We start from the raw sequence: 24979 nt of genomic DNA, 5'->3' as shown, positions 1-24979 counted from the left end.
GGTAGCTGTTTGAGGTCTTTTTTTTGTTAAGTGGCTAGTGAATTGCTGCGAGCAGTTTTGAGCGATTCTTCTATGGTCGAGGTTCTTCATAAAAGGGGGAAAAAAAAAACTAAGCCCATGCTATCTTTGAAATCGTGTTTTATACTCGTCACTTGATTGTGTCACCATAGGGAACTATTTTTACCAAATTGGGGTTAGAATACATAGGCCATGATAAGGGAGAGTTTTACGGCCGAGTTATTACACGCTTTTTAACGGGAACAGTGCCGTGGCCGTGCATGATGTTTTCTGATCTGCCACACATTGTTAAATAATCGATTGTGTGGATCCAAGCTGCGAAATGCAGCTGCGTGGGACTTCACTAATTCACATGGAATACTGTAGCACGTCTACCAAGTGAGCGTTTCTCGTACTTACAGAGGACTTGCTTCATCTCATTCCTGTGAAATTTACCTCATCACCCAAGAAATGTATCGCTCTCCTGCTCTGAAACAAGGAAGTTCTAGTATAACCTCCTTGCTCTGAAATAAACTCTTTAAAGTAGCTAGCGCCATCTGGTGCAAACAAGCTCAACTACAGTTCATTTCCTGCTGTTTTTATTTTACTCTAGAAGGGATATATTGCCGAAATCATCATTTGATTTCGATCATTTGAAAAAGATCATTTGAGGGAATCTACATGTACAGGTTTTCGTACTTTAGCATGTCGATGTAGTTGGTGTTTAACGCTATGGTTCATGAATTTGTATTATGACCCACAGGAATGTGATAAGGTGACCCCCCACCCCTAAAGTGCTTGCAGTTCAAATTTTCAACGAACCGAATGTATTCTTGTGAGTTCCGACCATGAGCAGAGATGACTAAATTACGAGCAAACGTAGTCATTGCGGTAATGTTTTAAAGCTGCCCTTTGCCACAGCGCACAACTGGAGCCACTGAATAGAGAGTTTTAATCGGGCAGCTTTGGGGTGAGCTGGCTTTTCTTTTTGTGCATCCTTCTCTTTTTTAGTTAAACTCCACTGCATACATGACAAATATTCCGTTAACAAGCAGTGCGGTGTTTACACAATGTTTCACATATAGACTACAGACAGAAACATCGAAGCTTTTATTTTTAAAGCACCGAAATTTGTTAGTACTTGTGCGATCGCAGGTAATGTCGCTTATTTTCAGCCTGTAGGAAGCATAGTTCCGCGATGTTTCCATGGCCGTGTAGACGCGCAAAACCTGCTGCGCTTCTGATTTTTTTTGTGTGTGTGTGTGTGTGTGTGTGTTTGTGTGCGGGTAATGTTTAGGTTCTTGCTTTGGCTGCTGCTATTGCTGGTATGGTGTATCTGCTGGTTTCTCGGCCCACGCCACACAGCCCTGCTGGAGTTACCCCAATTTCTTTCCAGAATGATGAACCGCTGGTGGCTGGGCCCAACCGGCAGAAAGATGGGGCCACCCCTGATCTGGAGGGCGGCCACCTGGGTGACGGGTGGGAGGAGGAAGCTGGAGCAGAGCACGAGCTCCGCACAGCACGGCGAGGCGAGCCAGGCTACAACGGCAGCACCATTGAAGGCGGCACCACTGGCCCCGAAGATGATGTGGAGGAGGAGGAGGAGGAGGACAGCAGCGTGGAGGGGGAGCGCCAACAAGGGGATGGCGAGGTACGGGCTCGGCCCTAATGCAGTTTCTCTCCAACCTACAGCTGGACTAGAATCTGAGGTGGTGAGACGTCACGTGCCTCCCATTAAAGGGGCCATGTGGGCAAAATGCAAGTTTGTTTTATTTGAAAGATTTCGTGTTTTACAGTGCCCCAAGCACTTGTCCACAAGCAAACGGTGCTTTATTCACTGAGAAATTGATCCATTTAGGTTGAAATTTTGATTCTCCCACCAAATAGTGTGTTTGCGGGACGGGACGTCCGCAATGAAGTCATAAGTACACATATTCAAATGAACTTTCACTGCGTCATTCGGCTTTGCAGCCTTGCTTGCCATCAGTCTTCCTAGATGGTGTTACCGTACTCATCCATGGACCGTTGTCCGTCGTTGCTTTGTTTTTGACCATATTTACACCTGGCTTGTTTTTTTTTTACTGTAGAGAGTAATTGTATTGTGAAACATGGGATATGCTTGACAAACAGGGTCGCGTGAGACATCGCTTACGCCAAATGGCCACTGTCGTGTAAGACAACTCCAAAGCAGCGGATTGCCGTGCAGCTAAAACAACCATTGTGCGCCCAGTACCAACAACAGTGTGCATGGGTATTTATATGTTTACATGTATTTTGTAACTTTCATTATTAACCCCCACCGCTTGAAGGAACAGCGCAAGGACGCGGACGAGAGAACGTAAAAAAACAGTACAAGCGCCTTCCAAATGTATAGCCAACTAGCCCATTCATACTGCTATAAAAAGCATGTGCCCTACATTTAAACACAAATAGCTCGTTCGGCAAGCTTATAAGCCCTGCGTAATTTGCGTTTGGCTTTGCTGGCCTCAGCCGTTCGCACAGCTGGGCACATGACATCATAGGTTCTGTTGCTGGAAATGGGCTAGTGGGTTGCAAGGCCATTCTCTTTTTTTCTAATTATACAGCTTATTTGAGCGACGTGTGTGTTAAAAGTGGTGTCAGTATGGTTTTAACGAGGCAATCTTTCGAAGGAACCAAACTTGTGTTTTGTCTTTAACGGACGCAGCTTTCAGGTCCTGCAGGGTACATGGGCCAGGAGGGCAAATAGTTGCCGACGTGTATGGCCTTTGTTTTTGCTTTGGTCTAAGGCACTAAGGCAGATGTGGAGAGGGCTGTAAGACATTGTTCCGGAGGGCACTTGTTGCTTTTTTTTCACAGCAGAGATGTCCTGGGCTGTCCCTGACGACATTCTCTGCTGTTATCGTGTCACGCTCGCTCCAGAGCAGGTTTCCCCGCCCCACAAAAACTGGTTCCCAGTATAGAAAAATTTATTTTAAAAAATAAGAAATGACCCTGGGGCCTTCATATTGTGATGCAAGACGGCTTATGTTGTACCTGGAAAAATGTCTTCTCAGCAAAGCATTTGTGTTTCGAGGTGAAGCCACCTTTCAGAAGGTCAGTGTTATACATACCCCAGCTACACTAGGGTCCGAATGTCATTTGAACCAAATGTCATTTGACTCAAATGGGGTGCTTTGAATGCCATTCAGAATCCACAGTGCTACACTACAATTTCAATGGCATTTGAAAGCTTTAGCATTCGCTCGCCGTGCTGCATGGCGCTGCTGCTGTCGAGTTCTGTTTTTACTCAATAATGCAACAATCAAATTTAGCTGCAGTGTTTGTATTAAAATGATATGAAATTACCAATAACGTAAACTTTGACACGGTTTTTGCTTAATTTTGAATCGCAATCGTGGTTTTTTGTGCTGTCTGGCCACACTGGTTCGTTGCTTGCTCGCACTGGTGCCGAGAGTACGGAATTATTACATCTTGGTATCACGATTTAAGTGAACGAGGAGTAAACATAGTCCCACAATTAAGAATATTTTCCTCGTTTTAAGTACACCAGTAATGTATTTGTTTATGCTGACTTGAAACGCTGTGCGCGAGAGTGCTAGAAATGGCATTTGAAATGCCAAATGTCTCCCTCGGCGCTCATTTGGCTTGAATGTCATTTGAGCCGAAAACCTAGTGTAGCAGCACAACTTGGCATTTGAGTCAAATGACATTTGGTTCAAAATGCATTGGGACACTAGTGTAGCAGGCATATAAGCTTGATTTCTGAAAGCTGGCTTTCCCACAATCTGTGTTGCGCAGTGAAGCATGCCCATCTACGGAGGGGGCATAATTGCAGAAAACAGCTCTACCTGTTGTGTTATCGAACGTGTCTCAAGACAGATGTTAGAGCAATTAGTCCCTAAGACGACTCTACCATTTCGCTCAGTTTCATTTACTTGTTGTAATTAGTTCACGGTGACGTTGTAAACGTCACAGAATTACCGTCTGGTGACAATACATGGCTGTCCACGGAGGGAAGGGGGTGATAGAAAACGGCCATTTTCTTTAACCAAAGAAAACTGCTGTTTTATTGAAGCTTTATGGGAACAAATTATGTGTGAATCAGCTGCTAAAACAGCATTACACACAAGAACGAAGCCGAAGCTAAGCGGAATCTTTGTACAGGCAGCCCATTACTCTGTTGTTTCAGCAGATTTCACGCTGGCTGGATTCGTGGCTAATCTTTTTTCGTACAGTGAAATCTTTGCGTGGGAGATCATTGCAGGGTTTCAGTTTTCACCGATACGGATGCTATGGCAACCGAGTCCTGCTTTGAATCATGGGTGCTGTAGCAAGAAAAAGGTTGCCATAGCAACGAGTATTGTTTACACTGTTAAATGCTGCATTTCGGCTACCTTAGCAGCAGCAACCGGGGGCCTCCACATGATGGCACAGGGCAAGCTTTTAGTGCTGTGGCGAAACAGGGTGCGCCCGTATTGTGACAGTTTGCGTCTTTCCTGTGACGAATAAGAGTGCGGCAAGGCAGTTTCAACAACAAAAATATAGGCACAGATGAATGTGCATGTAATTAGTGCATCAGTGAGCTGCCTGCAATGCGAATGCACTGAATAAGCTGCAGTAGCGTAGAAATTTTGGCTTATTGGAACATAACTTTCAAACGTGCAGCGCAGAAGACGAGAGACACGGGCAAGTACAGTCGAACACGGATATATCGAACTCCAAGGGGATCGCGCAATAGTTCGATACAGTGTAGACCGCTTATAACGTATGCCGCGGGAGCCGCAAAAATCCGCACTATAAGCGGTACCGCACTATAACCAAAACACGCGCGAATACAACTACATCGCCACCTAGCTCTCAAGTCAACGTATATTTATCATCACTGAAACGCACAGCACTTAAAAACGAAGGCACCGTCTATATTCCGTATTGTTTTTAACATCAGCCGCTGCTGCAGGGCAAAAGCGCAGTCTCACAAACGGCGAGCGCGGCTTTAACTTCCGTTGTGTGTGTTTTGAAAGACCATGGCTGCATTTTTAGCGTCTATGAACACATTCCACAGAACGTGATAAGAACGCCAGCGGGATTTTTTTTTTACCCCACCTTGTGTTCACGATGCCGAAGGCGGCTGCTTATCAGCGCAACGTACTGGTGGTGGAAATCTTCGGCTTCGCGCGGCTCGAATGTTCGGAAAGGGAAAGAGCGGTGGCTTATCTGCAACAACGTTCTAAAGCGTGAACCGCGTGGTAGATTTGGTATCGCGAAAACGTGCAGTGCACGCCAGCACGGATACAACTAGCGTGGTGTGGGCGGCGCGGTAAGAGGCGACCGCTTCTAACCGCTCGCTGAAATGCCACACGGTGCGCAAGCGAAGATGCTCATGCAAGAAAAGAGCTAATAATGTGGGCGAAAAGTGGAATATAAACTACCATCCACGCTGCTTGTGAAAGCGCCCATCAAAAAATACCGCGGTGGTAAGCCTAAACATCTCTGGCGCGGCTAGCCGGCTCGGAGCGCTTCGAATCTACCGCCATTAGGTACGCATCTCCCCATCGGTGCAAGTCGTCAGGCTCCTCCCACTGCCACGCGAAGAAGCCACCGTGAGCGCGAAATCGTCGATACGAGCACGGAAAAAAAAAAAAAAAAACGCGCGCAACGCCGATGTGCACGATTCGTGCGCGAAAACGGGCCACGCGGTTCACGATTATTAAAATCAACTTGCCGCGCGCGCATGGGGAGTCTGTCGCTATCTTCCGAGGTGCATCAAGCAAGGTCAGTTGTGGTTATCAGGTACGCACGAACTAAAGGGTGCCTATTTTTTTTTTTTCTTTGGGTGTCTACGTTAGAGGAGGGCAAGGGGTGCACGCTGCGTCAGATGGCCGATTTCATCCTTTCTTTTTTCTTTTGCTACCCTAAAACGATGCCTCAGCTGCGCCGGTCGATCGGCAGACCCGCCGAAAAACCGCACTATAAACGGTATTGTGCTTCGGCCAACCGCATCTTAAGCGGTATGCTTATGCATTGAGTTCTATGGGAGGCAAACCGGTGGTCGCAAAAACCCGCGTTATATCCGGTCCCGCACTATAAGCGGTTACGTTATAAATGGTCTACACTGTATATGAAAAATTCGATATAAAAAATATTGGCTCTGAGACCTCACCTATGGCGGACGATCACTTACCGATCGTTGCATTTAAGAATGACAACTAATTCCGCACTCACGACGCAACAGGACGCTTTATTTCCGTGAAAAAAAAATCGCTGATATTGGCCTGCTTCTTCATCCTGGAAATGAAATTAAAGACGCTGGTCTCGATCTTCTTGAAGCTGCACAACTAGAAAATTCCAGCAGTGCGCTGCGCCTTCGCACACCATGCACAACACGCACGCAAAAGAAGAACAGCGCGCACGTACCACAAGAACTTTGAAGGTAACCATTCCAAGGCTCTCTGAACGGACTCCAACAAAGCGCTCGCGATGGTCATCTCCGAAAGGTGCAGGACAACTCGCCAAACAGCAGCAACAGCAGCAAAATGCAAGAGGAGGAGGCCGCCAGCGCCTTCGTTCCCTCTTCCCTTTCCCGAGACGACATCGGGGGAAGACAGACCCAGAGAGAGAGAGAGAGAGAGAAAAAAAACTCTTTTTCGGCAAGCCGGGCAACGTACGCAGCCGCAAAAAAAGAAAAAGAAGAAAAGAAAAGGACGTGCGCAGGGGGCATCCCTACCTCGCACTGTCACATTTTCCAAGCGTTCGGGCTTGTGTGCCTAGAGAGATTTAGCATACCGGGCTCCGTCCGCTAACGCTACTGCGGCCAGTAGCGGGCCCCAACTGGGCAAGCGCAAATTCGTTCCGTAGGCGGGATTAGTTCCGCGAGCCAGTCTTCGCCATGCCCGCGCATTCCTCCACATCCTCCTCAACCTCAATCGGGGGTGCACGACCGCCGAAGAGCACCTTCCCACTCGCGCGGCGTTCGATATACCCAATGTCGGGAAAAATACGGTTCGATATAAACGTACGAATTCCTATACTTTTACACAGAATTTTCAAGGGGATAGTTTAGGAGTTCGATATAGACAATAATTCGATATACCCGTGTTCGATATATCCGTGTTCGACTGTAGACACACACGGCGCTAATAAGCTGGCATCAGTGAGTGAGGAAATGTAGTAGCTACGCATACCATCACCATAAGTGCACTTAAAGGAGTACTGACACCAAATTTAGAGGCCTAAATAACGATATAATTGGCTTCAGTAGTTTGTACAGATTACCCACAGAAATTTTTGGAGCGATCCGAGGCTGGAAACGCATCAAAAATCGATTTTAATTGCCCTGGCCGCGAACTATTACAAATCGGCAGCACTAGCGAAATCGCTTAGGGTGTGACGTCAGGCTATCCGCGATTTTGCGGCCGATTCAGCATGACGTCATACAGTTGTTTCCGGAACCGGAAGCGATAGCCTGCGCTGTTGTTGTGGGCGGTCTCGCTTCGATAGGAGGTTTGGCTTGGCTGCGGTACCGCTGTGAGCAAGGCTTGCGAAGTGCGCACTTCACGTTTCCGCGCAGGTATTGCCATCTCTCGACCGGTCGGCGCACCGCCCGCCGCGCGCCGCGGGGGGCCGGTCAGCGTATACGCTTGCATCGCGGCAGATATCTGATCGCCGCTTTTAAAATAAGCCCTGATAACAATCCCAAGCACAATTTTTCACCACACTAACACCTACTTTCTCGCATGTGGAACTTCATTTTAACGATCAGATTGATTCAGAAGAGCAGCGACAAGCGGTTGCTACCGTCTTGCTACCGTGGTCTGCGCCGGATCGAGCCGCTGAGTGTCCGAGCTGGCAGGCGCGGCCGGCGTGTGCGCGAACTGTTTCCGAAGGCAGGAAACGCTTCACGATTGCCTGCTTTATCCATTTTTTGCGATTAAACGCGCGGGATCTACAAATTCAGCTCAGCGATAGTCGTAGTTGACCATGGAGCAAAAACGGTGGGCGGAGCGACGCCGACGACGCATCGCATGCACGCATCGGGTCATGTGTCTCAAATTCACGCGTACGACTAGTCGTGGTGACAGTCGTAACGATCAGTCGCATGCGAATCGAGTGTACAAATCGTACATGTGTCCAGCGCTTTAGTGTGAACCGCGTGCAATCCGTAGCAGACGATGCAGCGAACGTCCCTGACGTCACGGAGACCATGACGTCACGGTCCGACGTCACGGAGACCGTGACGTCAGGCAGTCCGCTTGCAGGCTCTCCTTCGAACGGCCATTTTCCCGCGCGGCGACCGAATTTGAAAGTGGTTGCAATAAACGTGCTATAATTAATTATATGTTGGTGGCTGACGCCTTTCGGTTCGATTTTCGTAATTACTGGGACCATAGGTATTCTTTACAGCATAAAAACTGAAAGCGAGAAATTTCGTGTCAGTACTCCTTTAACAGCATAGATGGGTGACCAAATGCAATGATAACTTTTTTCCCCTCACCAGAATGGCCTGGAGAAGCGTCAGTGGGTGAGCAAATTCAAGAGTGCCACTTCCAGTCACAGGAGTATGTGCGTAGGAAAGCTGTCCCAAAAGCGGAAATCTATTTCTCCGCGACGCAGAAATGCAGTGGTGACTCGTGAAAGTTCAGAGTAAAAGCGAGGATTCCAAATAAGCCATGGAGGGGGGATAGAAACTTGGGTTGTACTCTGCCCAGATGCCCTTGGGCACGGAGGGGTTTTTGCCATGTTCAACATCTATGAGAAGCAGAGTAGCGTTGCCACCTTTCCAGTTTTTGACTTGCCCAACTGGATTTTTAGGCAGCGGGCTGGTTGCCGGTCCGTTGTTAAAACCGGCCATCATTGGCCAGTTTTTTGGCCATCGTGCTGTGATTATTTATTTGTTTGGCATTTTACAAGCGTTAATTTAGCAACTATGATGATAAATAGGTGTTGGCAAGCTGCGCAAAGACACGCGAACAGAAAAATATGTGGGCGAGTGCGGGCGAGATGCAAAAAAGAGCTTTTGATGGACGAGGTATGTGCGGTTTCTTTTCAGGGCCAAAATTTCAGTAACTTTCAGTACAAATGTTATGTTGATTCCTCTCTAGGAAAATGCTACATGCATATGGGATTGCATGTCATAAAACATGGATTCTTTTTTTTTTTTTTTCACCCCAAATTCAACCTTCTCAATACCACGCCCCCCCCCCCCCCCGGCCCCCCTTCCTCAAAGGGCTGTTTTTTTTTTTCTTTTTTTGCGGGGAAAAGTGGCAATTCTAGAGCAGAGGTCTTTGTAAAGAAAAATTTATAATTTTCTGTTTGTGCCGCTTTCTTGAACAGTGAATTTGAGTAAATGGTGCTTAGAAAAAAAAAATGTAGAGGAGGTCCGACACGGAGATGGATGGTGGGATGGCTTTATCTCCGCAGACTGACGTTTAATCGGAGCCCAAGTGCAGGTGAGGACGGGAGAGGGGGGCTGTCGAATGAGGTGGCAGGCAGGTTAACATTTGGTCATGAATTGCAAAAGTTGTTGTGCAGAACCTATATGAACTCGTGGAGGGTGTTTGACGCTCCTCATGATTGCATAAGGACGTTAGTGAAGAGGTGGCAAGTTTTGTGAGGCAGCAGAGGGAGCGGGTTGTTTCGCGCACCCCAGCTGTGTGGGGGGCATCCAGTTGGGTCGTACGTTTACTGGGCAGTCGGTATTGGTTTGGAGGCGTTGCATGCCGTTCATAACTCTTGTGCATCCTTTTTTATCTTCCAGGAAGGAGATGACGCATCTGGCATTGCCGATGAAGAGCTGGATGGTGATGAAGACTGCCACAACCCCCAGTACATCCCCAGAAAGGGTGAATTTTACCAGCACGATGATCGGGTGGTAGGTGATGGAGAGCCCTCGGAAGTTCGGGCGGAAAAGAAGGAAGACGACAAGTGAGTTTTGTGCCGGTACATGTCATTGCTGCTTTTTTTTTTTTCTATGCGTGAGGGTAAGGGATTAGCCAGGCTGGTTACAGGGTGAAAAGGTTGACCAGGGTTAGCGCAAGATGTTGTCTTGTGAAATGTTGCAGGCTGAAGGAAGATTCTCTGGGAATGAAGGAATGATGGGTTTGGTTCGTGTTTTACGTATGTGGGCATTTTTCAGTGGCCCCTAATATTGTTGTGGTGAGCATGCCTCGTGCTTTCTTGGCAGGAGCTGTCAAAAGACCCGGACGCAGCTACGGCAGGGTGGTGGTGCGTGGACCCACGACTTGTTCATCGCGGAGGAGCAAAGTCCAAAGACAAAGGAGGAGCTTGTCGAGGTCTACGGCTATGACATTCGGTCGGGAACGATGCCGCCGCATGCTCGGGGGCGACAGCGTTACAGCCGTGGGCCCAACAGGTACCAGCGCAACTGGGAGGACGAGAACGCCACCTCAGCCCGGCTGGGCTTTGGACGAGGTGGGGGTGGTCCCTCTTTCCGGGATGAGGACTTCCCTGACCTGAAGGCCAAGCCTTCCAGCTCGGAGGGTGCCGCGAACCAAGGCTGGTTCAGAAGGGAGCTCCCAGCCGATGAGCCCTTCAAGGTCTCTGAGCGCTGCACTTCGCCACTGCGGGATTGGGAGCATGCAGACAGGAGCTTGGGACGGAGCCGCCGGGGCTGGGGAAAGCATCCTCAGGCTCCGAGGAGGGCTTCGGGTGGGTCGCCCAAGCCATCGGAGGATGAGCTTGCGCAGGAGGTTGCTCTGCTGAGTGTCAGGGGTGGAAGCAAGCCTGTACCGCAGCCTCCCTTGAAGACAAGTGAACCCCTGCTCTACGGAGCAGCAAGCAAAGCTGGAGCTGGAGACCACGTTCCGACTGAACGAGAGGGAAGCCTCCACGGGGCCGAGGTGTCCGACAAGCTCACCTATGACTACGTTAGGGCGGACGTTCAGGAAGGTAGGCAAGAAATTCAGTTTTGCATTCCTCGAGAAAAAGGAATCCGTGCATAAAAGGCTTTCCTTTTTTCCCTCGTGTCTTGAAAACGGCAAGAGATGTGCCATATCGGGGCTGTGTGGACCGAGTGAAGGGTGGGGTGTCCAGGGTATTTTGTGAGGCGATTTGGTTTTAGCATTGCAGCTTAGCATTCTTTGCAACCGAATGTTAGAGAAAAAAATTAGGGTAACTAAATTTCTTGCAGCATAACAGCGTTACGTGGTTCGAAAATTGCCGCTTTTTTTAAAGTGGGGATTTGTGATTATTTACAGTAATGAGTGAGGTGAAATTGGGCTGTTTTGGTATTCACCTGTGGGTTTGTGTTCCAGGATAGTCGGTCGTGATGCTTACATCATGAACGTACTTCACGTACTTATGGACGTGCTCCAGGTGGAAGGGTGGGCGCCCTCCCCTCCCTTCTCCTAAGAAAAAGAACGGAGGCAGAAAGGTGCATCGTATATGAGCTCCTTCATACCTGTCTTGCTCGAGTTGGCCGGCTTATGGCAGCAGTGGAGGTCACATGCAAAGCTTGGTCAAGAGTTCTGAGCCGTATTTGCTAATGTAGGTGCATTGCGCAATGTATCCCCCCTGAATGATTTTCTTTCAGGGGGCTGACAGAGCTCTCTTTAGTACTGCCGATGTTTTGTTTGTCCGCAATGCCAAACTGGTGCTGCTGCCTAATGATGAGCTAATGTCTTGTTCAACTGCTCACTTCAGCACAGGCAGCGCCAGAATCCACATAAAGTGGGAGTGAAGAATGTGTAAAGTGTAGCGAAAAACAGAGAAAGAAATATTCCTTGAACAGAGCGCAGTTCACGGGCAAATCGCCATGCAAGATGGCTGTATTCATTGATGCCTGCACTTCCACTGTTGCTTTTCGCCAGCCTACAGTTTGTGTTTTGTTACTGACCACTGCATAGAAGAAGGAGCAACATTTTTGTGTATTTTTAGCTATATACTTGCGTACGTACTAATCTTCCTACAAGCGCACATTTTTATACATATTCAATAGCGTGGAGAAAATGAAATTTGCCTCACGTTTTCACAACTTCCGTGCGACCTAACTTATTGCTCTCTAATGAGAAACTAGGGATGCGTACTTGTATGATTTATTATTGCAAATGGTGTGGGCTGACACCGCATCTTTTATTTTTGTTTCGGCACTGCACGTGTCTGTGTCCATGTTGAAAAAAGACCGTATTTACTCTAACCTAACGCGCGCCCCTTTCCGGAAAAATAGGTCCCAAAATCACATGTCTGTTACAATCGAGTACGACTGAAAACTGCGGCACCATATCGCCATCGACATTTCAAGATGACTGCTTGACTATTGAACACGTAGCTAGCGCTTCGTAGTTGGCGCAAGTTTGCCTTTGCTGTCTGGGTAGTCTTTTCTTGCGTTCCTGTGTTCTTTCCCACTGCAAAGACACGGCAGGTTCACCACGATGCTGTGTTTAAGAAGAAAGTAATCTTGTGCACGGAAAGTCGTGTAAATAGGGCTGCGTCACATACGTTCAGTGTTCCAGACACTTGCGTGCGGGACTGGTGCAAACAGAAAGAGAAAATTTTAGCAAGCAAGGTGGCACGGAAAGGGTTCAGCGGACCAAAGAGGGGGCGATATCCCCAAATAGAAGACCCGCTGGTGGAGTACGTGCAGCAGCAGCGAGCGGCTCAGAGACCCGCAACAACAGAACTGCCGGGGTGGCGCTTCCCCGGACCATCATCTTGGCGACTGTCTTGCCAGCTATAACCGGCACATTTCATTTCATGCTGCCACCTTTGAATAAACCTTGTGTGTTCCAAGTGAGAAAAAGTTGCATTTTTGTACTAAATAATGAAAGTCTAGTGCGCGCTACAATCGAGTACATAGCGTCTTTTTCTTCGGACCGCGAAAAACGGGTGCGCATTACAATCGAGGGTTCGTTAGATTCGAGTAAATAGGGTATATGCGAGCAACTGAACTTGCACTAGTGCAAAGCCAGTTAGCCGATCACCAGAAAACCTTCTGGTGCCATTGTTCACTTGGTTTAAGGCCTGTGGTACAAGGTGTGGGTTTGGTAAATTGTAGTCCTGATATTTTTCTGCTGCTTCTTTATGTTCAGGAGGTGATGGAGCTGATCCAAAAAGCACGACCGTTTTTGCAGCCAGCACTTGGCCACAGGGCAGCACCGAGACAACGGCCAGGCCCAAGCGGTACTCGTCGCTGCGTCAGCGGCCAATTATACAGGTGTGTGTCCCGATTTTCGGTGATTACATTGGTTGCGTTTCTTTGTTCGCTGCACGCAAGAATGGATTGGTTGCAGTACGTTGGTCACTCCTAACTTCTGAGGACTTCCTGAGGACTTCCAGTTCAATCTTGATGAAGCAAAGTCGTAAAAAACGTCTCTTCGCTTTGCTATGCCAAATCATTGTTGCATTGCAAATCTGCACCTAGCACATCACCAGTTGTAAGGACTCGTTAAGAACGCCCTTTATTTTATCAAAGTGATCTGCGACTTTGTCCCAGACGAAAATTTGAAGTGGGACCACTTTGAAGTGGGTTATCGAACGGAGACCACTTTGCAAATGGAACCACTTTGGAGGTGGAACCGCCTGGTATTGGCACACTGCAGGCCTTTGGTGGCAAGAAAAACGCGTTTTTGCTTACACTTTGACACAATTTATTTTAGGCACCCGATTAGAAATAACAAATTCGTGCTTTTTAACAGTTCCTGAATTTTCTGGGAAAAGAGATCAACGCAATCTGAAGGGCAAGTTGGTCTGAAACGGTTAGGAGGAAATGCACTAACAGCAGGCCAGATAGAAAAAAAAAGCACACCAGACATTGCAGTTTATCCCGTTGTTAATGCATTTCCGCATTTCCTTCTAATCAAATAGTGAAGATGGTGTCTGGTTCTTGCTGGTCAGCGGATCACTGTCCCTAAAAAAAGAAAAATGAAAGCATCATCAGGCACATGTTTGTATGCAAAAAAAGGATGCTGCTTAGCAATGCTTGCAGCCACTCTTTCGTGGCTGAGCTGCTTACTAGTTTGTTAGAGGCAGCAAGTACTGTAAAGCAAGCACAGTCAATGCCTCACAGTTAATGCACAGTAGGCGTATGACCTTCAAGGAGCCATGAAGACGAAATACATGTTGGGTTTATCAGAAAGACTGCTTAGTCTCGATAACAATGATACCAATATCATCGCAATCTTTGAACAAATAACGGAGATATTAAAGAAAACGTGTGAAGCAGTCACGACACCCTAGCCAATTTCCGTCAACTTTTCTATAACGTCACGGAACCTTGTTTGTGAGATTGGCGGCCGCCTAACTGACCTGTCGCGACGACACATGACTGGATGTCTGTAATGTGGGGCCTCTAGTTCCATTTGACCGCATCACTTGAATGCTAACGTGCAGTCAACGCACTGAAAATTATGTTTTATTGATAGCCCGTATGACGTCATTCTTGCTCATGTCACTGTGGCGCAAAATTTGAAAGTTTTTAAGTACTTTCTGCTTTTTTTTTTTTTTTCCGTTAAAAAAAGAACAGCTTTTGAGGCTGTAATATGGAGCTGAGTGAGATACTGAATCCTAGTTCTTTCAAATAAAACGAAGTTGTATTTTCTCTTCATGGCTCCTTTAAAGTCCTGAACCGCTGTCAATCAGCGCAGATGAGCGGTGCTATCGTGAGTGTGTCCATGGTTGCAACTCGCTCCTCCTGGTTAATTTTAATGAACATACTGCATCAGCACTACGGCAGCAACATTATGGCCCTCTGAATTTTTTTTTTCTGTCATGCTAGATAGCACTTCAGATGTCTTCGAGGGGATTGTACGACATGAGATTCCTCATAGGGAACTTGGAGGAAAAATGAGCTAAAAATGGTAGTTTTTCCTCTAAACATTTTCAAAAGTTATTTCCACAGTACGGAAGACGACAATCGGAACTTTTTATACAGTGTTGACCACTTGCAACGTATGTCACGGGAGCTGCGAAAATCTGCACTATAAGCGGTACTGCACAATAAACAAGACGTGCGAATGAAACCACATCGCAACCTGCCTTGCAAGCTTTTTTTCATAATTCAGGCAAAGGCCTCTTAAAAACACAGGTGTGATCTTTAATTCGTTGCTTTTTTTTTTTTTTTTTCTTTCTCCCATCTGTAAAATGATGCCCCAGCTGTGCCGGTAGATCAGATTGATTGTCAAAAAACCGCTCAAGAAATGGTGTTGTGCCCTGGGCAACCACGTATTAAGTGGTACGCTTATACATTGATTTCTGTGGGAGGTGCACCGGGGGCCAGGAAAACTCGAGTTATATCTGGCCCCGCACTGTAAGCGGTGACGTTATATATACATATCGAGTTCAGACGTCTAGTAATACGAACAAATTCGATCAACATTGGCCAGTTCGTGGTAGGTGGCTAAACATACCAATGTAACTCAAATTCCGATTGTAGTGAATGTGCACCTCGGGGATGGAAATGGGAGAGCGGGGGGGGGGGGGGGGGCGTGACGACTGCCGCCTCGCTTTGCACAACTTTTGCCGTGGCTCTACATTTGTGCGTAAAGCCCAGTCTGAGATTACAAAAATAATCATTTCGGCTTTCACATGCTAGTAAAAATGCCTTGCAATTGCTTAGTTTTTCAATTCGATATGCTTTGCGCTCCATGTTATCTATGCATAGAGCCTAAGAATTTAAAAATGGTTTGTAAAAAGGTAGTGCACTTATGAAAACCGATTAGAAAGTGTACTTTTCCCCCCTTGAGTTGCCAAAAATTTGTTTTAGGCTCCTAAGGTGACGTGTTCTTCTGCTCCAAATCAAGGTTCTTATGCTCCAAAATCGAGATTTTGCTGCTGCAAAAACTGCTGCCAAATCTGTTTATGCTGTCTCACCTCTATAGGTCACTATGAACTCTTAAGCGGTCCCCCAGTTGCATGCAAAGCACTACACTGTGTGTGAGAGCGTATATTTTCTGTCCCTACAGTTGGTGTGGTCGTCCCAGAAAATATTGCATAAATGTTGTTTTATGTAAACAAAGCTATCGCGGTTAATGTGCACGGGTATTTCTTTCTGCCCATACTTTGTTCAAGGCTGAGTTTTAGGTGTCTTGACGGCCTTGGCTGATGCAGCTGTCTGCAATACCTGCAGTGGTTGGCCACTCAGAAAAAGGGGGGAGGGGCTGCAGGGCCGTAGCTGGAATTTTTTTCCGGAGGCGTTATGAGTTATTGGTCCCAGACTTTTCAGGAAAGGAACACTGCGTCTTTTAAGAAATTGGCTTACGTGCTGCCTGGCAAAAAATTTTGTAAGGGGTTCACCCCCTCCCCTTCCCCGGGCTTATATCCCTGGGGGGGGGGGGGCCTGAAGGGGACTTTTTTTTTTTTGGCAAACTGTTTTGGGCAAGTGTCGCTGTGTGTCGTTGAGCAAGCAAGTGCGTTTTGTCATGCCCAGGCTGCCTCGGACACCCAGGATCCCGGTGTGGTTGCACCCCAGACGCCCAGCCGCACACAGGCACCCCCGGCCGGTAGTCCCAGTCCTGCACAGCCGGTTCCGTTGACACCAGCACACTTCCAAAGACCCCCTTCGCCGCATCCGGCTGGCCGCAGTGAGACCCTTTGTGCTGCCTCGCCACTGGCCTTGTGTGGCTGTAGGGTTGCCACCTGCCCGGTTTTGGACCAGCCCGACCGTTTTTTTAATCAGCGAGTCGGTTGCCGGTCCATACTTGAAACCGACCGTCATTGGCCATTTTTTTGGCCCTCGTGCCGTGATTATGTCTGTTTTGCCATTTTATAAGCATCAATACAATTAAGACGACAAACATGTGTCGACAAGCTGTGCAAAGACACGCGAGCAGAGAAAATACGTGGGCAAGCGCGGTTCCTGAGATGGAGGGGGACCTAAGGGAGGAACAAAACTACGAAATGCTGTTGCCGCGGTCAGCAGTTGCGATTACTTTGCAGTAAAGCACATACAGAGCAATAACCAAGCTCTCAATCACTTTCAGTACAAACAGTATGTTGATTTCTCTGTAAGAAAACGCTACAATATGTCAAAAACATGGCGTCATTTTTTTTTTAACACGAATTAAACATTCTATGTACCACGCCCCCCCCTCCCCCAAAAGGAAAGGTGGCAACCCTATGTGGCTGCAGAAACTAAGCAGTGTAGAATGGATATGTCAATAAGCAGGCCTGGAACGGTGTGGTAGTTGGATTTTTGTTCTACCCTTTTTTGTAGCAATGAATAAATTAAACCATTAGTTACCATTTCACATCGTCAAAACATGCGGGGCTACCATACAGGGGAGTGGATAACTAATTTTTATTTACTGTTTTACCATACTGTGGAATGTCAGTGATACAATTCTGGGTGATACGTATTTCGGAATGATACGAATTTCTGAGGAGTGCCAGCGAAATTGTGTTGTTTGCAAAGGGCAAAATTTCGGCTATCCCGAATGGACCTGCACGGTCCGGCAGATGATACGAACGAGCTGGCGAGGCGCCCGACTGCCGAACGAGCAAGCGATGGCAACGCATGGGCGCTCTCTCCCTTCTTTGTCACTGTTTCTCGAGGAACAGTCGGGCTGTTGATTTCTGCTCGCAAAAACGTGCCACGCACGCCACAGGCGCACTGACGCCGCCGCGGACCCATTCCCACCTGCCCGCACTCTGTGCGTCCGGCGGCGGCTTTGGCCTCGAAGTAGTGCAGGGTGCTCAAGCGACTGCCTCTAGCTGCTCTTTAAAATGCCGCTCAATGCACGCACAAAGTTGCTTGTGCGGTAAAGCAGCTGATAATGTGGGCAAAAACGGTGCTATAAAACGTTACCCGCGCTGCTAGTGAAAGCGCCGATGAAGTATCTGCCGAAGTGGTAAGCTTAACATCTCCGACGGAGTCAACTGGCTGTTTTGAGTGCTTCAAAGCTCCTTCCACTGCCGCGCGCGTCATTTTCCGACCTAGGCAGAAGCAGCCGCGGGCGCGGAATCGTCGACATGGGCATGAAAACATCACACGGGCAACGCTGACACGCACGAATTGTGCGAAAAAACGCGCCATAGGGTTCATGCTTTGTGTGTCGCAGCGTGTAGTGAGCTTGGGCACTGCGAGTGAGGAGACGAGGGCAAAGTTTTGCGTGCTCCAGAAAGGACTGCTCGGCGACATGGAGTTTAAAAAACGTAAAAAGAAATCACGGATTCAATTGGTGATTTTAGTGCAGCTAATTAGCTGCACTAAAATCACGGATTAGGTCTGTGATTTTTACTTTCGTGTGATTTAAATCACGCGAAAGTAGAAAAGAAAACTGAAAAAACTTTAGCGCTCAATTTTTTGGTCTGTGTTGGTTCGTACGAATTTCGGATTATACGAACATTTTTTGCGGTCCCGCCAGATTTGTATTATCGAGATTCTACTGTATTTGCACTCGAAGAGGTAATTCAGGCTTAATTGGCCTTGTTCGCCGTTAAATTGCCGAAATCGCATTGTAAAAGGTGTAAACACCTACCAGGGTCTTCAATTCGAGATGAAGCCATCTTTTTATTGGATATAGCAGACATTTCCCTCACCAGAAAGAAAAAAACAAAAACGCTCATCTAATGTGCAGCCCGACATTTTTATTGTGCAATGTAGCTCTAGTACGAAGCTTCTATTGAACTGCTTAGGTTATTTCATACACCGCTGTTATGTTCAAGGCTGCCGATTTGTACAGGCATGCTATGGTGACAGGTAATAATTAACTGAGCAGCTCCAAGCCAAGCACTGCTCCTCGCAAAGAGCATTTATTCTTGCCTCCTGAGCTGCTCCAGAAAGGCTGAAGACCGCCTCCACCCCTGAATGCGTCTCCAAAGACCTCCTGTGAGGTGTTCGTGTTATCTTGTGCTCAGATTCACCACGGCCAAGCATTCATGACGTAAACTAGCTTCACCATCATCCCGTGTGGGTTTCCCAATGGCTTTCCCAAAGTTGGTGTGCCGTCTTCTCGTACTAAACTTTCTAGCAATTCATTCATCCCAAGCACAAGCAAAGAAGGGAACCACCGTCCCGCCACCTTCGCCGCCATCCTCGATACCGACACATTCAAAACCATCATTCATGAAATGCCGTGTTGAAAGATTTCTTTGTGCCTTGCACATTTTTTTGAGTATGTTTGTTCATCCACTCCTTTCTGTAATGCCTTCGGGCCTTGAAAGTATGTTAAATAAATAGATAAATAAATAAAAAGCAAAAGTGTAACTAGAGGAGGGGGATTAGGATGCGCGAAATAAAATTGACCGCATGGCTGCAAATGAGTCTTCTGGTGGGCTCGCAAGCACTGTATACACCACACATATCAGTCCTTTTAATGGGGTACACTGGTGTTGAGGACGGAAACTTTGCCAAAAAAAAAAAACAATTTTCTGTGTCAGTTTTATTTCAGGGTTCGCACAGGTCCTTGAAAACCTTGAAAACCCTTGAATTTAGAAGTGTCAATTTCAAGGCCTGGGAAGTCCTGGAATTTTTAAATGGTCCTTGAAAACCCTTGATTTTTCTGGAGAGAAGCAATGACCCTGTCTTTTCACAAGAGTTTAAAGTGTTTGTCGTGGATTTTAGGTGTTAAAAATGTAAAGAAACATTGTAACAATCAAGTTTCAGTGTATTGCATGAAATTACAAGTTTGGTGGATTGTCATTCTTACGAGGCAACATTAAGAGCAGCATTCCTCAATAGAATCCATGTCATGATACAATCCAGTGAAAGCCAGCTTCTCTTCTCTATCTTGCATGTTCCATTTGGTCTGCGGATGGCCGCTCATTGCATGTTTGCTGTGCCTCATACGCTCCATCTGCGTTTGCTTTTATGGGCAAATGGTAGACGTGTACATTGTTCATCCTGCCTTGCAGCAACACTTGCTGAGTTAATTTCAGCTCATACTCTTGCTGACAAAGCAGGAGATGCAGGCAACATTATGAAGTTTTGAAATCAAACAGCCTCAGCAAAACACCAAGAAAAAAAGACCTCTAAATGCCAACTGTGAAATAAAAAATAAAGCTTGGGGAGCATTCACGAACCCGTTAGCGCCTATCTAAATGTGCACTAATGTGCTTAAGAATCGGGCAATAATGAAATTTTGCATTGTGTTGAAAAAGTTATAAATAATCCCAGATAAAACATTAGATGGGGGCCTTGAAAATGTGTTTTCTGGTCCTCGAAAGTCCTTGAAAACCATTGAATTTTTGCGTTTGAAGCCTGTACGAACCCTGTATTTGCAGTCTCGAGGTCCCGAAGAATGTACCTGCAAAATATTTTGGCTGTACGTCAGCGCATCCGTTGCCCTTTGAAGTTGCCCAAAAGACCATTTTCACATACGTTTCTAAACTTCGTTCCTTGTTTTCTCTGGGCCAACATTTTTCCTGCGAGGTCAACTGTCGGATGCAATATCTTGGGATGTACTGGTCAGATTTGTATCATTTGGGCTGCATTTGGGAGCTTATGAACTGAACCGTGCAATACGACCACACTGATGCAGAAATTATTTTTGCGAGCACAATTTTTTAGGCAGTTCGTTTTACGAAAACTTTGGTAATTGATGACCTGACATTAAGTTAGCAGCAATTGCGGGAACTATGCTAAAATTACTGCTGTAGTATAGTTGCACTCCCTGGTCCTTCTAGAGCAGAAAGGGATAAAAAGTATTCGAGTATTTCATGGGTAGATAATGAAAAAAATTGCCTGAAACTCAATGCTGTATGATGGTGCACAACTCTGAAATTACACCATATAGACGAAAACTGGCTGCATATTTGTTCTCGGGATGTTAAAATACAGTAAATTTGCAAATATCAAGCACACAAGTTGAAAAATAACAAAGATATTCTCAATACCAGTGTCCCCTGTCCATGAAGACAAATTACAAGTTTGTTTTATTCGAAAGATTTCGTGTTCTATAGTGCTCCCAGCTTTTGTCAGGAAGCAGATGCTTTATTCACTGCGAAATTAATCAATTTAAGCTAAAATTTTGATTCTCGTGCCAAAACGTGTGTTTGAACAACATTTGCAATGACATCATAAAAACAGGTACCTATTTAGCTAAACTTGGTGTGGAGCAGAGACTTGCTTACTGTTAGTCAGCCTAGATGGCACCACCACACCGCAGTACGCAGTTTTCCACCTCTGGTTTATTTGTGACCGTATTTAAACCTGGCTTGTTTTTGTTCAGGGAGAAAATAATCGTTTCGTGAAGCATGGTGCTCGCTCGACAAATATGGTCACGTAAGACACCGTCGCATGCGTCAGTCAGCCAGTGTCGTCTGAGACAACCCCAAAGCCCCACAGTGCTGTGCAGCTAAACCAAGCATAGTGCGCACAGAACCAACAGCAGTACGCATCGGTGCTTCTATGTTTTACGTGTGCTTTCGTAACTTCCACTGTTTGTCCCACCATTCTTACTGCTTTAAAAAGAATGTGCCCAAAATTTATGTACAAATAGTTCGTTCGGCAAGCTTATAAGCTGGCTGGTATGACATCATGGGCTCTGTTGCGGGAAATGAACTAGTGGATCGCATGACCATTCCATTTCTTCCTAGTTACAGAGCTTATTTGAGCGAAGTTTACATTAATAGTGGGGTCAGTATGATTCAATGGAGGAACCTTTTGATTCATATTGAAAACAGGCATGGAAAGACGTTGACTGAGAAAAGAAATACACAGGACGACGCGCGACTAGCAACTGGCAACATTTATTTAGAAACAGAACTATATAGGGCCACCAACCGACATATTCCAACTGATTAAGACTTATACAGACATTATCAATAAAAATTACCCCAGACATAAAAAATACAACCTGTAATGTGTTATCACCGCACCAAGATGATGTTATCGCCAAGATGAATCAACACCAACTTGCCCAACTTTCCATCCTGTTAATCTTTTGAATTAACCAAACTCTTGTTTTGTCTTCATGGTCCCTTTAAAATCCAAGCCCTAAGTGCCCCGTTCTGGGAAAAAGGGCCATTGTTATCCGGCCGCCGCTGCTGTAAAGAGTAAGAAATGTGTGATCTGGTGGAATGAAAGCCCGGCTCTGCACAGCCGTAGCAGCCCAGAACCCTATACCAAGTAACTGCAATCCTAGCAGGTTACCAGCGTAGAACAACATTTGTCGTTGTCGTCGTTCCTTTCTTTGTGGCACACAGCCACTTTTTGGGTTGGCCAAATAACCATTTGCACAAGTATGAATTGGAAACGGAGAAGTTTTGAAATTGTGAGTGCCTGCACACCAGTTGTACGCAACCCTGATTCTAGGGGAGCGGTGGCGTGTGCCAGCCTGCTTGCTGGCGTAATTCACGGAAGAAAGAAAAAGCGGAGGAAAAGATGTACGTACAGTGTAGTAGAAGAAGGTGATTGAAGTGATCTTCACCAAAAGACACAGCAACAAAAGCGAAAAAATAGACGCAAATGCGATATTGCAGCAAGGAAGTTGGTGCCGGCTGTCTTTTACCTTCGAAGCGTATAGCAGGCTTAGACTCCCTAGAAAGATTTTTCATGTGGGCGAGCTACTCCAGTTGACTGATAGGTATTTGAAAATTTTACATTGGGGAGAATCGTGAAGAGGTTGATTATTGACGCCTGGAATTGTGGATGTAGTGTTGTCTGCTAAGTTTGGGCCGTGTGTCGCTGCGGTACGAGCAAAAGTGGCAAAATTGTTAGTGCAGAAAAACAGGAGTGAGATAGAGAACACGTGAAGCAGTTGCGTAGTCCCCCCTCTTACTTTTTGTGGATGTCCCGCTTCCAGTGGCAAGCTCATCAAAATGCAGCCAATACTGCGTACTGTTATGAAGGCAGCTGCTACCGTATTTACTCAGGTAATGCTCGCACTCACGTTACTGTATTTGTGCGTGAGTAACCGGCACCAAAAATACGAAAATTGCAGTGGCAAAGTAGAGGTGTGGATAATCCAATACAAGGGGTTTTTACTTTAGTGCAGCTTCACGGCAGTGCACGTTGGGCCGTGAAGCTCCTACGCAGTAACACTGACTAAGCCTTCCATGGCAGCGATTCCAGCTGAGATGGTGCAAAAAAGATTTAAAAAGCGGTGCATCACAATTAAGCAACACAAGTGGAACCGAAGATGACCTTGTGTACAACAATAAGGATTGCGGCTCAAGTGATAGCTTTAGCTAGAGCAGTGACACTGAGGGAATTGGGACTTTCGCCTTGCAGTCAGTGTATTCTACTTGCTAAGTATGCGCTTTTTGTGTCTACATAGTATGTCATGTTGCTTGAGCAGTAGCTTTGGTGCAGACTTTCCTGTATTAAATGTGCGGGCAATGCACAACTTTTTTTCTGGCAGGCTGAAAGTGGGGGTGCGGATTTTATGCTGGGGCGGGTTATACGCACGAAAGTAGGGTGTGTTTGCACCCGTAATGTGACCTGCCAAAAATTGCAACGGCAAAAGTCGTCTGCTCGCGAAACCCGCATGGATGCACGCGCTCGCCACCACTCCGTTTGGCGGAGAGTGTGGTGTACCGAGGCGCGCCAGGCGCATGGCAACCTAGCGCCATCTTTCAAATGCTACTCGCAATGTTGTTTGGCCGGTTTTGCATGCGCGCTACTAGGCGGCGTGTGTGCAGCCTGCGGTCATCCTGTCGTTAGAGGTCCAGCAGTCCGTATAATCAGTTGTCGAGAGCTCACTTTCTGCCATTCAGGGTTACCAATGGTGGCTAGTTTTCGCCGCATTGCCGAATTTGGGGGGTCCGGGGTGACCTATAACTATGAATGGCAACATGGTGAATTTCTGGTGGTGTTCGGCCAAGGTCTCGATAGACCTATAAGTTATGCTTTTAATGGCAAGAGTAAGCGCACGAGGCGAATTCAAATACAGGAAATGTAACAAATCTGTCTAACAGACTATGGTTTCAGTGGTGGCGTTCAAGGGAACAGTGGTGCCACCAGAGGTATTTTTTATTTGAATGAACCGCAGTGGTGCACACCAGGGTGCACCAGTGCACTTTTTTAGCCTCAACAAACTGCACTGGTGCACACCGTCTGTCCTCAATAAACCAGGGCGTACCGTCGTAGGGCAATTTTTGGTTGCCCCGTAGCGCACTGAGAGAGTCGACGGAGCACCAGGGTGCAATCCCAAGCTTCCTCCACTGTCTGCTGCAGCGACAGCGTGTCGACGCACTCGTGCGAAGGCAGAAAAGGCTGTATATTGTTGCTCACAAGGATGACTTAGCTTGTGCAGTGACGTGACGGCGCTAATAACGGCCAGAGATTGCTGATGAGCGCAGAAACATTATGTGCCATGTAGGAATTTCGCTTACTGCAAAGAAGGCTGCATGGCCAGCCAGTAAGAGTAAATATTGGGGCTTTGCATTTCTTTTGTTTGAATGAGGTATCACGCACAATCACTAAACTGCCCAGACCATAAAGGGTGTACATATTTTGCCGTAGCTGGAAGACAGGCCGTGACTGCAGGCACTCGCGTTGATCTGTCTCTCAGAAGACGAGAAGCAGTTTCTAGTTGGCTGTTGAGTATGTGTACGTTGTTGCGCGTGTGAGGGACATTTTCGAATAAAGCAAACTTGTATATCGTCTGCGTGGCCCCTTTAAGTGCATGTTAGCCCTGAAGTGATACGATCAAACAGGTCCAGAGGCCCCACTTTAATCGCCCAGTTGTGTTTTTTAGTGCTGGCTTGGGTGGTTGGCTTTTGATTGCACAATCAAGATGCTGTGGCATCATAGCGAAATCGCCGCTGGCTCAGGTGTTCCTTGATATCTCAGTTGTTTGCTTGACGTTTCTGATAAAATTGGTGTCGTCATCGGGCAAGGCAGTCTTCTTGGCGAACCAAGCCTGTATTTTGTCATCATGGCCCCTTATAGGTTGAAGATTGGCTGACATTTTACAGCTTGACACAAATGTTTATTTTTGTCGTCTGACATACAGCGAGACAACTGTAGCTCCTTTCTCACGAGTGAAGCTGCCAAGGTGGTGATATTAATGCAAACACGTTATCATTTTTCTGTCAATTTGGAGGTTGGGGGGGGGGGGGGGGGGGGTGGAGGACACATTAGTTTAATTTCGCATGTTAAAGGAAT

At 46.8% G+C, this 24979-nt stretch overlaps 1 protein-coding gene across 2 annotated transcripts in view; it reads left to right on the top strand.

The window, feature by feature from the left end:
* LOC144149396 (protein CASC3-like) overlaps positions 1-24979 on the top strand; it is a 31086-nt gene that overhangs the window by 1367 nt on the left and 4740 nt on the right. The window contains exons 2-6 of one of the 2 annotated variants that reach the window (XM_077680956.1): positions 1394-1648; positions 9734-9900; positions 10160-10884; positions 13065-13147; positions 16358-16511. In XM_077680956.1, the coding sequence (XP_077537082.1) occupies positions 1394-1648; positions 9734-9900; positions 10160-10884; positions 13065-13147; positions 16358-16511 (1384 nt within the window). Of the gene's footprint in view, positions 1-1393; positions 1649-9733; positions 9901-10159; positions 10885-13022; positions 13148-16357; positions 16512-24979 lie in introns of both variants that reach the window. The other variant, XM_077680955.1, reaches the window with a different exon arrangement.

The sequence above is a fragment of the Haemaphysalis longicornis genome, unplaced genomic scaffold, assembly GCF_048455015.1.
Source record: "Haemaphysalis longicornis isolate Haplotype H1 unplaced genomic scaffold, Haemaphysalis longicornis Haplotype H1 scaffold_8, whole genome shotgun sequence".
Lineage (NCBI taxonomy): Eukaryota > Metazoa > Arthropoda > Arachnida > Ixodida > Ixodidae > Haemaphysalis > Haemaphysalis longicornis.
This window is presented reverse-complemented; position numbering and strand designations above follow the sequence as displayed.